Source organism: Chionomys nivalis, chromosome 1 (genome assembly GCF_950005125.1).
Source record: "Chionomys nivalis chromosome 1, mChiNiv1.1, whole genome shotgun sequence".
NCBI classification, from domain to species: domain Eukaryota; kingdom Metazoa; phylum Chordata; class Mammalia; order Rodentia; family Cricetidae; genus Chionomys; species Chionomys nivalis.
Window position 1 is genome coordinate 165247655 of NC_080086.1, and position 13055 is coordinate 165260709.

At 47.4% G+C, this 13055-nt stretch overlaps 1 protein-coding gene across 3 annotated transcripts in view; it reads right to left on the bottom strand.

Annotated features, from left to right (window-relative positions):
- Trim24 (tripartite motif containing 24) overlaps positions 1-6337 on the bottom strand; it is a 117616-nt gene extending 111279 nt beyond the window's left edge. For all 3 annotated transcript variants that reach the window (XM_057772699.1, XM_057772689.1, XM_057772682.1), the window contains exon 1: positions 5690-6337. In XM_057772699.1, the coding sequence (XP_057628682.1) occupies positions 5690-6053 (364 nt within the window). In that variant the 5' untranslated portion in view covers positions 6054-6337. The remainder of the gene's footprint in view (positions 1-5689) is intronic.
- Between the last annotated feature and the right edge of the window lie 6718 nt (positions 6338-13055).

A 13055-nucleotide genomic window follows, 5' to 3' on the forward strand; every position in this document is an offset into this window, starting at 1 on the left:
GATGAGAGGAAACAGACCAGGAGAAAGGATTAAAAAACTCACCAACATTGTTTGATGAAGCCCCAAGAATGGAATTTAGACAAAAATATCCATAAAGCAGTGTATATTCCAGTGTATAGATGACCTCCTCATATCTTTGGCCATTGAGGAGGAATGTAGACAGGCAACAGAAGGCCTTTAGAATCCCTCCAAGCCCTAGGGTACAGAGTTTCAACCAAGAAGGTTCAGCTGTGTATCCCTCAGGTCATATAACTAACTAGGCTACAGCCTAGAGGAAGGAAAGCGTTTGCTGTCCTACAATGTATTTCAGCCACCCTGCAAATCCTTGCTCCCAAATCGAGAAAACAAGTACAGGAATTCTTAGGGGAATTGGGTATTTCAGGTTACAAAAATGAATTTGCTGAGATAGCCAAGCCCTTTTATGTCAGCACAAGAGGCACAAAACTTTTGGAATGAACTGAGACTAAGCAGAGGGCCTTCTTCGAAGTCTTGAAAAAGGTCCCTGGCCCTTCCAGATGTTTACTAAGCCCTTCTACTTGTGGATGTGGATGGAGCTGGAGGCATTCCCAAAGGGGACCTCATGAAAACTCTGGGACCCTGGAAAAGACTGGTGGCCTATTTGTCCAAGAGACTTGATCCAGTTGCAGCTGGATGACCAGCATGTATAAGAGATATAGTTGCCACCACCCTGCTGGTAAAAGCAGCTGACAAATTAACTTTACTTAGGGCAAGAACTGTTCCTGGCAACCCCAAATTCTACTTAGGCCCTCTTGGGGAACCCCAAAGATATCTAATGCCTGGAGTGGCGTGAGGGGACCCAATACAAAGTCCTGCTTCTGGATCAACCCTGCATGTCAGCCCTCGACTCAGTCTCCTGTGGGATGATGACTGGACAGAACCTCTGCATGACTGTCTTGAAGTGACAGACTGTGACAAACTTAATCTAGTCTATCAGGCCTGATCTGACTAATGTCCCATTGGTGACACCAGATGGGAGCAGTTTCCTTCAAGATGGTATCAGGTATGGAGGAGTAGCAGTAGTGACCCAAGATAAGACTCTCTAGGCACAATCTTCAAGTAGGAGAACCTCAGCTCAACAAGCTGAGCTTTTAGCTTTGACCCAAGCATTCTACTGGGGGAAAGACTATGCTGTCACCATACACACTGATAGGCAATATGCTTTCACCATGGCCCAGCGAAAAGAGAACTTTTTCAGCAGAAAAAGTAACCAAAAACAGAGAAGAAATCTTAGCCCTATTAGAAGCTATCTAGTTACCCAAGAGGGTAGCCACTGTCCATTGCAAAGGACACCACAAAGGAGATTCCACAGAAACCAGAGATAATAGAGCAGCTGACTTGGCTGCCCAGGAAGTAGCCCTAGAAGCATTAAGGCCTCTGCAAGTCTTAGATGTCCTGCCAGAGCCCAGCTTATGAGACCACTCATAATGCACACCAGCAAAGACTGACTCTGAAAACAAGAACTAGCCATACAGGATAAAGGATGGTAGGTGTTGCTGAATGACAGATCCATCCTTCCCATGAGTTTGGGAAGGTGATGGGTTATGGACCTCCACCAAGCCACCCACCTAGGAGTCACGAAAACTGCTGAATTCCTCAGACCCAGGGATTATGTTCCCAATTTGAAAGTTTAATTAAATACACCATTTTAGATGTGCCACTTGTACTCAGGCAAACCCCAACGGGAGAAGATTCCACAGAGGATCCAGGCTTGAGGAAATGAGTATGGGGAACATTTGGAGTTTGACTTATTTTGGCTATAAATATTTGCTGGTGTCTGTAGACACCTTCTCGAGATGGCCCACCCTACCCAAACAGAGAGTGCTCCAATAGTTACTAAGAAATTTCTTCAGAAAATAAATCCTAGGTTGAACTGCCCCTAGCTTTGGGGGTCCAGCAATAACCTTGCCAAAGAGTCTTAAATTCTGAGAAAGGTATTAATTGGAAATTGTATTGTGAATATAGGCTAGAGCTCAGGTCAGGCAGAAAGGCTGAATAAAACTCTTAAAGAGACTCCGACTAGCCTTTAATCCCAGCACTCGGGAGGTAGAGGCAGGCGGATCTCTGTGAGTTCGAGACCAGCCTGGTCTACAAGAGCTAGTTCCAGGACAGGCTCCAAAGCCACAGAGAAACCCTGTCTCGAAAAACCAAATTAAAAAAAAAAAAAAAAAGAGACTCCGACTAAACTGATCCTGGAAACTGGTGATCCTCCTACTAGAAGGGAATTACTTCTTTTTGAAATTATGTTTGGGGAACTACTTCCCATCTTCCCCAAACTCTGAGCTATTCTCCAAACAGAAATGTCTAATCATTCCCTTCTCAAATACTTGTAGGCTTAGCAGGAACTTGCCAGGCCATTGACAAGAATCCATTGAAGAGAATCCGCCCACCAGTTCCCGCCAGACTTGGTTTGGATAAAGGACCCTGGAAACTGAAACTGTATGGAAGAGATTCTATTCAGCCATCCTCACCACTCCAACTGCAGTCCAGCTAGGCGGTGGTGGCGCACGCCTTTAATCCCAGCACTCGGGAGGCAGAGGCAGGCGGATCTCTGTGAGTTTGAGACCAGCCTGGTCTACAAGAGCTAGTTCCAGGACAGGCTCCAAAACTACAGAGAAACCCTGTCTCAAAAAACCAAAATAAATAAATAAGTAAATTAATAATAAAAAATAATCCAACTGCAGTACAAGTAGCTGGTGTCATCCCTTGGAGTCATCACTCCAAACTAAAAAATAAAGAGCCACTAAGGTCAATGACGGATGGACTGTCTGTCACTTGGACCTCAGACTCCTTAAGACTCCTCAGACTGACCAGTTTACTAACCCAGGATACACCATTCCTATCAGCCCCAAACATAGACATGGGAACTCAGAAAAATCAGGGATAAGACTCTCTCATGTCCCTTCCAGGGTTAAAACAATATGAATCTATCAGGTTGTGAAGACTAGCTAGAAAAAAGGCCTTCAGGAATTACAAATTTTATACATACCCTACTAATAGTTGCCCTGCCAAGGACAATGTATCTACCTGCATATTGTCCTCAAGTTATAATCTTGCTGATTCTTCACCTTACAATAGGCTTGCTCAAACGCCCAATGAACCAATATTTGCCTAGAAGACAGCATATTCTTTCATGCCCCTGAAGCTCCCTACCTGACTTGCTCGACTAAACGTGCCTCCTCTAACTCACTGAAAAGTCACACCCTAACTCTATATATACTGGTCTATGTTATCCTGTACATATATGCCTATAATAGAGAAGAGAGGAAAGCTCAACCTGGCCTTGTCTCAATGTTAAAGGTCAAACAGGTCCTAATTCTAGTAGGGACAGACAGGAAGAGCCAGTGCAGCTGCCATAGGCACCTCAGCCTTGATTGTTGGGAATCAAAACTTTAGGGAACTCGGTTCCCAGATACTCTCAGACTTACGTCATTTGAAGAAATCTATTTCTAGGCTAGAGAGCCAAGTTGCCTCCCTTGCAGAGGTAGTCCTACAGAATTGAAGGAGGCTAGATCTACCTTTTTTATGAAACATGGCAAGGTTTTGGGAGAAACTTGCAGTTTCTGTGCCAACCAATCAGGGATAATTAGGAAAACCTTGCCGTGGTCAGGGAAAACCTTAAAGAAGGGAGACACAGATCAGATAATCGTTATCAGTTCCTTGTTTACCTGGTCCCCTGGTCCCCAAGGATGACCACCCTACTTTCAGCATTAGCCTGTTGATTCTTATTCTGATTCAGCTAACTGTGGGACCCTGCATTCTCAACTTCATGGCCAATATATAAGAGAATAAACTGTTAAGCTACTGGCTCTTAAACCAGCCATGCCCGGGCTAGAACAGGTCAAGTCACTGTTTCAACTCATGCCCACAGAACCAACCAGGGAAGGTGACAGGGCAAGATAGTGCAGAGGTTCCTCTAAATCTTGTATTATTGCTCAGGCCATTTGAGGCTTACTAGAGTTTGGCCTCCTTTTGAAGAATCTTGTGGAAAATTACCAAACTCTTCTAAGAACCTGATATCAAGATGCCCAGCTAATTTATGTTGGCTTCTGTTAAACTGTCTGCTTGTGCAAAGCTCCTCCTCCAGCAAACTGCTTATCTCAGCTTCTGTGAAACTGCTTGTTTGTTCAACCCCCCACCCCCACACACACTCCCCTCAACTGCCAGGCAAGGTAACATGATGTGGTTTTTGCCTTTAAAAGCTGCTTGCTCAATTGGGCGGTAGTGCACGCCTTTAAGCCCAACACTTGGGAGACTGAAGCAGGCAGATCTCTGAGTCAGAGGCTCCAAAGCAACACAGAGAAACCCTGTCTCGAGAGGGAGAGAAAAAAAAGCTCTTTGCGCTACAAAGCAGTGGTTCTCAACCTTCCTAATGCTGTAACTCTTTAATACCGTTCACCATGTTGTGGGAACCCCCCCAACCACAAAATGCTTTTGTTGCTACTCCATAAGTCTAAGTTTGCTACTGTTATGAATTATAATGCGACCCCTATGAAAGGGTAGTAAGGGCAGGGGATCTTAACTCACAGGTTGAGAACACAGGTTACATTTGCACCCTGAATACCTAGGTGTAGTCCCAGTCAACTGATATAAAAGCCTTCAATTGCCTATAGATTATGTCTAAGTGGTCTCTGGTGGGCTCCGCATAACAACAGAGACCCATGGAAAATAGTTTCCTATAACTAAAGACTGTTCTAAGATCTAAGTGAGTCTAAGACAACAATCCAAGCCCGCAATTGCATCCCGACCTAGTGCAATTATTTAACTTATTAACTCAAAGCAGTTATTCCCAAGCAGATGTTAAAAGTGACTAGCCATTAGGTGTGATGGCTCATGCCTGTGCCCCTCAAGCCCCTCACTCTGGAGAGGCTGAGGCGGGAAGATTGCTAGTTGTGAACAAGTCTGGGCTGCTACAAAAGCCAAACACACACACACACACACACACACACACACCAGCAAACAAAAAAACCACGAACAGAAACAGATTTCTTTTTTCCCGTTACTTCGTATTTCTAAAAGACATCAATCTGCTCAAATATTTGCAGTATTAAAAGTTAAAAACTTCAAGCGTTCTCGCAAATAAAAACATTGTTCTTTAAATGCTTTAAACCTGTTAACATAAGCAATGGGAACTACCTGTCAAAACCTAATTACTCAGTAACACCACAAAAGAGAAAGTAACTTCCAACTACTGCGTACAAAACACTTTGGAAGTCTATTTACTTTCTGTCCTTTATAGTGTCGCTCAAAATAAGATCTCCGAAAGCGGCAGACAACAAAACTCCTTCTCCCGGTTCCTTTGTCCCCCAACGGAGGGGCTAGAGGAGAGGGAACTCATTAAGGTAAAGGAGCCCCGAACGCACAAGATTCGAAACAGACGGCCACCAATCTGCAATCAATCATCAAAGAAACTCCCCATCACTTCATCTCCATCCCTCCCTCCCCCTCCTCTCCCGGTGCTCGCAGAACCCGGGTGGACACAAACTGATCCGGATTATATGCACCCGGACAAAGCTTCGCGGAGGCAGCGGGGAGCTGCAAACTCGCCGCAGTCGTCAGAGCGCCTCAAAAGTGAGGGACCGCCAAGTCGCTCGGCAGCCGGGGGCCCTCTTCTCTCCTCCCCAGTCGCGTGACAGCGGGTCGCGCCCGCCACCTCGCGGGCCCCTCTCACCTTGGGTAGCGAATGGCGAAGGACCACCGGCCGGGGAGCCCGGGGCGGGGGCGGGGACGGGCGCGGGTGGAGGGGTCTCTGCCGAGCCCAGCGCGGGCGCCGTCAGCATGAGGTAGCGCTGGGGCGCGGGCAGGCAGCGCTGGCAGAACGAGTGCAGGCAGGGCAGCAGCTTGGGCGCTCGGCTCTGGATGTTCTGGTGGCACACGGCGCAAGTGTCCAACAGGTTGAGCCGGGCTGCCTCGCCGCCGTTCTCGGAGTCCGGGCCCTGCCGGCTCTCGGCCTCGTTCTCCCCGCTCGGTGCCGCCGCTGCGGGGCCCCCGGTCGGAGCCGCCGCCGCCGCCGCCTTCTCCACAGCCACCTCCATTGTCCTGCGGCCGCCGCCGGGGAAGCGGGAGCGCGCTCACCGCCCGCCGCCCCCGACGACCTCCGCCGCCTCCCCGCTTCTCCTCCTCAAGAGAGGCCGCGCGGACTCGCGGAGGGAGCGCAGGGAGGAAGCCGCCACCCGAGTGGCGCGGCCGGAAGGCGCGGAGCTGTCAACGGGGACCGGTTCCCGCACCGCGACGCCGCCGCGCGGGCCGGCAGGCAAACCGCCTCCGAGACGCTCGAATCCGCCCAGCGCGCCCTCCCGCGCCCAGCAGCCTTTCTCTCGGGCCCCTTGGACCACCGCGGGCCCCGCCCCCACCTCCCTCTCCCAGCAACCGCGGCGACAGCCAGCGGCGCGCCAGCCAATGGCCGCCGCGCCTGTCCGGGGGGGCGGGGCCTGCTGGAGCCCGCGAGGCTCGGACGGCCCCCGCGGGAGGCTGGGAGTGGGCGGGGCCAGCCCCGCTCCGGACGCCGAGGGCCGCGGCCGCTGATTGGCTCGCTGTGTGTGTCTCTGCTCTGAAGATAGTAAAGGGATCGTTTGTTAAGGAGCCGGAGCAGGCTCCTGGTTCGGCCCGCAGCTGTGGCCCCGCCCAAGGGGCGGGGCTCTCCACCTTGTCTCCCAGCCTGGTTAATTAAGAAACTGCTTGGGAAAACTGCTCTTACTACTCGAGACGCGAACCGTGAGAGAAGAGTAGATCGTGGGAGGGTCATGGGAGGATGAAGGAGTAGTAAGTAACGTGCAAATGAGAAAAGAACCAAAACACGTTGTGCAAGCCAAGCACACAGACGTGTGTGAAAGGGGAGCGTGCAGGCAGCTTGAATTTTTTTGTGGCCCTGAATTCATCTCTTTGATGAATGAATGAGATTGAAGTATAGGAAGAGAAACTGCAAAAACGTCGGAATTTAAAAAAAACTACCCAAATGGAAAAAGGGGAAATTAATTTTGCTTCGTAAACTGATAAAAGCAGTTAATGCAAGGATTGAATAAAAAAATCGCAAATGTCTTAACTACGTGAATATTGAACTATTAAATAAAAACCCCGACGTGGTGGCACACACCTATTCTCCTAATACTGAGAGGCTGAGGCAGAGGAATTACTACAAATTCAAGATCATCCTAGGTTATAGTCAGTGTAAAACCCTGTCTCAAAGTGGGGGAAAGAGCTCAATTCTAGTTTTAGAGTTTCGGTATTATATTTCATGTCTTCACTCTCCCACGCTTGTTACCGGAAATTCTGAGGAGTCCCATGGGAGTTGCCACCTGTTACTAGGGAAATCAGAGTCCCCTCTTGAGGTTCTTAGTCTCATTAATGAAAGAATTTAAGAAGAGCCTCAAAAGGAAGCTGGAGGAAATTTTTATTAGAGTTTAAAAGAAAAAAAACAATGTAGGCAAGCTATAAATCTTCCCAGCTGCCCAGAGGAAGATGGAGAGATGGAAGAGAAAAAGCCATGATGTTTTTTTGTTAAGCCTACTTAGAGGTCAGCCACATGGTTACAAGCCAGGAGGGGAACTCTAGAGGATGAGTAAGGAAGCCCAGAGTACCAGAGAACTTGTATTAGGCCAACATCCAAAAGAAAAACGGAGGAGAAAAAGGGAAAGATGAATGCTTCTGCGTCAGAACTCCTGGAGAATCTCATGGGGAATCTGGAATACTGCACTAGGGGCCAGGAATTTTGCAAAGGGAAGTAGTTATCTCATTAAAGAGTGAATTGTTCCTCCTATCTCTTCAGCAAGAATTAAAGTGAACCAGTCTTCCTGGGGGGTGGTTCCTTAGCCCTATGATTGTCAGGCCCAGTTGGATTAATGATAAAGATGAAGACAATGACTTGCCTCCAGCCCAGAGGTAAATTCCTTTGTTTTTTTGCCTTGTAGGCAATGCTTTCCCTTAATGGGCTTTTAAATAAAGATAATAGAAATTATGTGTTCAGTCAAAAGCTTTAGAGGAAGAGGCTAATGGATCTCTGAGAACAAGGCCAGCCTGGTCTACACAGAGAAATCCCTTCTCTAAAAACAATAAAAAAACAAAGTGCCGGGTGGTGGTGGCGCACGCCTTTAATCCCAGCACTTGGGAGGCAGAGGCAGGCGGATCTCTGTGAGTTCAAGACCAGCCTGGTCTACAAGAGCTAGTTCCAGGACAGGCTCCAAAACCACAGAGAAACCCTGTCTCGAAAAAACCAAAAAAAAAAAAAAAAAAAAAAAACAACAAAAAAAAAAACAAAGCTTCCTGGAGCTTGAAGAATACAGTAGGAGACAAACTTGTAAACACATGACTAAAATAACGTATGTGCTGTTAATCACAAAAATTTGAGAAAGGCCATTGACACAAACCATAATGGCGAAAAGTATCAAAGCAAGCAATTAAAGCAAGCTTTTTTATTTCATACACACAAGCTGCCTCCCCTTAAGGCGTGACTCAAGAGGACAGCCTTGGACACTAGAAAGATCAGGTTTTTATAGCTTAAGGGTAGGGAGTTTCCAAATGGAGTATTTGGCAGGCAAAACAGTCAGGGTTACAGAAGCACAACGGAAGGTTGTTGTAGGTAGAACCCAGGGCAGCTTCCTACACCTTCCAGGACAGGCTCTTTAGACCAACAGGAAGGTAGGCCTGAGTCTCAGTTTACCCTAAGGCAATACCTGGTTCTAAGAAAGACCACAAACTGAAACCACCTATGTTCCACCTAGGAAAGGACCAGCCAAAGGAAATTCCTAACATTCCAACCATTGTAGATAGGACCACTGAAAGACCCCCACCACCACCACCTCCCCCACCACCACCCCCCACCCCCCCCACGGTGTAGGGAGACTCTTGCTCAAGTCTTGGGATAACACGACTCCCTCAGGAACTCATGAGAGACTGTCTTTGTTGCAATCACGCAAGGTTTATTGACAGGGACCAGCGCTGGGGCCGAGACTCATATCCCGCTTAGGGGAAGAGTTCGGCCCTGAGTGGCTGGGAGAAGGGGTATTTAAGGGAAGAAACCACAACCCAGTAATCCAAAGGGGGTAGGGAGGGCGTCATTGGAAAATTCTGAAAATACCAGTGATCATTGAAAATTCCGAAAATACCAGTGATAATCACAAGGGGGTATCTCCCTGTTTCTCAAGATTATAATCTAACTTTATCTTCAACTAGTTCCTAAATCAGAGTCACTGACCCGGCTAATCTAAAATTTTGGCTCTTGTCTTTGGCTCTATATTTTCCTGCTAGAGGGGTCTGGATTTATCCGGGTCTTTCACCACCTGCCAGCACACACCCATTGCTTTTCACATACACCCCTAGACAAATGTCAGTCAGTCAGGGGTCCTAGACCTTAAAAATCCCACTGCTATTATAAAAACACCAACCCCAATTGTGCTCAGGTCTCTCTGGTCACACCAATGTGTTGGGCACACGGAGAGTCTTATTTTGTGAGAATCTTATGTAAGAATATAAAAGCTCTTTGCTTTTACATATGTGATTCAGTCTCCTTGTTGGTTTTTTGGGGGACTCCGCGGATCTCAGTATAATAGTGGTCATTGCAAAGTAGACATTGTTACGGATTTGCTGCAGTCCCAAGAGCAGAGGGGGCTGGGCAGCAGGTCCCCAGAGCACCCAGCCCCGGGCAGGGCCCAGCAACCCACAGCAGGTCTTCAAAGGTGGCTGGTCCCCTGGGCGTCCCCAGCAGCTAGCCATGTGGGCGGTGGGTGGGCAAGGGGCAGACAGATAGGCACACCATACAGATGGGTTTGCTGCAAGCTGCCAGGGTCCCAAGCAGGGACAGCATACAAGACCACACAGCCACAGCTGGTCTCCATGTGACTAAGACCTGCAGGCGAGAGAGACGGATAAACATACCATACAAAATAAAGTTAGACATTTATTAGATCAGTTATGGAGGGGAAAGGGGGGGGGAGAAGAGAAGGGAACAGATGGCGAGGGAGGGAGAGGGGCTGCAGAGCGTGGGCATGGCTTGTCTCTTAAAGATACAGCATTACCGTCATAATGACCTTTTAAAACAAAGGTGGGCACTTGGGAGGCAGAGGCAGGCGGATCTCTGAGTTTGAGGCCAGCCTGGTCTACAAGAGCTAGTTCCGGGACAGGCACCAAAGCTACAGAGAAACCCTGCCTCGAAAAACAAAAAAACAAAACAAAACAAAAAAACAACAACAACAAAAAAAACAAAGGTGGGGTTGCAAGTATAGGACCCAGCCATGATAAGCTTAATAGAGGCCTGAGTCTCGGGAGTTTACGCTGAGGCAAAACCTGGTTCCAATAAGAACCACAAACTGAGACCACCCAGGAACAGACCATCCAAAGGAAATTCCTAATGTTCCAACCATTGTAGATAGGATCACCTGTCAGCACACATTCACCAGGACACCCCTAGACAAATGTCAGCCAATCAAGGGTCCTGAACCTTACAAATCCCTCACCCCCACCTTTACTACTGTTATGGTTTTCTGTCTCTTTAAGAGACAAGCCATGCCCACTCCCTCCCCCATCCACTGAGGCAGGCTGATCTTCGGCTTCCGGCCTGAGCTCGCTCTCTTTTCCATCTTCCTTTCAGAGAGGCAGCTTCACCTCTGCTTCTCTCCCCACTTCTCTGCTTCCCCCCTTCTCTGTCTCTTTCTCCTCTTCTCTCTCTTCTCTCTGTCCCCCCTTCACTCTTTCCCCTCCATAACCCCCTGAATAAATATTCAACCTCACTCTGCAAGTTGTGTCTATCCATGTCTCTGTCTCCTGACCACCTGCCATGTGTCTCCCTGCCTGGGACCAGCCACTGCTCTGGGACCGGCAGCCATCTCTGCCTGGGACTGGCTGTTCGCAGGGCCTGCTGCCTGCCGCCACATGGCCTGTCACCACCATTTGGGACCTACAGCATTTCTGCTGCCTACTGCCGCCGGGGATCTTGCAGCATTTTAAAAATATATATATAAAAACTACTATAAAAACCCAACTCAGCTCAGGGCTCTCACTCCAATATGTTGAACACACAGAGAGTCTGAGTTTGCAAACTTGTGTAGAATAAAGGCTCTTTGCTTTTACATACAGTACTAGGTCTCCTGGTTGGTTTTGGGTGGACTCCACGATCTGGGTGTAACAGCAAGATGGTCATTACAATGTTTTAAAACAAAGACATGATTGCTGTTTCCTGGAACATGCAGTACAGAGCCATTTGTAGTTAATGTTACAGCTGGGGCATAACCCAATCCTTGAGAAACAGATTTAATCATAAACAGGAATGAACCCAGTTTGTCTTTACTATGAGATGGCTTTCAAGCCATTGGTTCTTAGGGTTCATCAGGGCTTATGTGTAAATGAAGTAATTCTGGACATAGTTCAGGGTAGGATACTGTCCCGTGTGTAAGGCTTTGCTAAAACTGCGATGATTCTGGAGGAACTAACTAAATGGCATCAGAGTGGAAATTTTGATGTCAACTACACTTCCCAACTTGCTTTCCAGGACAGTTAATAGATCTCCAGTATCGGGTTCTGCTATTTAATTGTTGTAGGTGTCATGATTTCAGCCACAATAAGGCTGATACTTCTGGGTTCTAGGGGCCATGCATGTGCAGATAAGCCCTCAGGCAGAAGTGCCTAATGGCCCCCGGGGATGTTAAAGGGCCCCTGTGTGACCCACATGCAGCATGTATTACATCATCCAGTATGACTCAGCTAAGCCCTTGCATGCATGCGTGAGACCATCATCTGTGTCATCTGTGTATGACATAGCCATGTCAACCCCTGTACATATGTGTTAGTCAGGTTTTAAAAGCTGGATGCACCATCTTCCTCCCTCCCTCTCTCTGCACACTGACTTCCCCAGGCCTGAACAAGCCTTCTCTAATAAACTCCTAAGCGGGTTTGTTGCATGTTCCGTGTTTCCTTCTCACTCGCGCCAGGTAATTTCAGTAGGATATTTGATCAACACTGTGAACTCTAAGATTGCATTATTTACTGGGAATACCCATTTCTAGTTGTGGTGTGGCTCAGCCGTAGCACACTTGAATTCAAGAGCTTTCTGATTGAATATCATAAACAGGATTAAATAAAGTCAACCATAGGTCAAGAGACAAAGGAAGCAACTGAAAGACCTCCGGAGCAGGGAAACTCTCACTCAAGTCTCAGGTTAACACGACCCCCCAGGAACTCAGGAGAGACGTCTTTGCTGCAATCACATGAGGTTTATTGACAGGACAGGAACCAGTGCACTGGGGCTGAAATTCATTTCCCATGCATGGGTAGAGAGTTCAACCCCGAGTAGCTGGGAGAAGGGGTATTTAAGGGAAGAAACCATAACCCAAAAGGGGTTAGGAAGGGCATCATTGGAAAATTCTGAAAATACCAGTAATAATCACAAGGGGTAACTCCCTGTTTCTCAAGATTATTCTCAAGATTATAATCTAATTTTATCTTCAGCTAGTTCCTGAAACAGAGTCACTGAATCAGCTAATCTAGATTTTTGATTCTTCTCTCCCTGCTTAGATTTTTGGCTCTATTTTTTTTCTGGTAGATTTTTGGCTCTATTTTTTCTGCTAGAGGGCTCTGGATTTATCTGGGTCTTTCACAACCAGTTGACAGGAAGTGAACATAGGATTATTAAGAAAAACCATAGAGAGTGAGAGGAAATGAGGAGGAGGGAGAGAGAGAGAGAAGAGAGAGAGAGAGAGAGAGAGAGAGAGAGAGAGAGAGAGAGAGAGAGAGAGAGAGAGAGAGAGATACAGGAAATTGAGGCTGGGCAGTAGTGGCCCACACCTTTAATCCCAGCACTCGGGAGATAGAGACAGGCGAATCTCCATGAGTTCGAGGTTGACCTGGTCTACAAGAGCTAGTTCCAGGACAGACTCCAGAGAAACCCTGTCTCCAAAAACAAAAACAAATAAAAAAAACAAAAAACATACTCACATGTGTATGTATATACAATACAAATAAATTCTAAAAAACAAAATAATAAAATGTCTGTACTCAACATTCCCTAAGTAATATAGATAGCATGACTGTAATGGTTTAGATAAAATGGC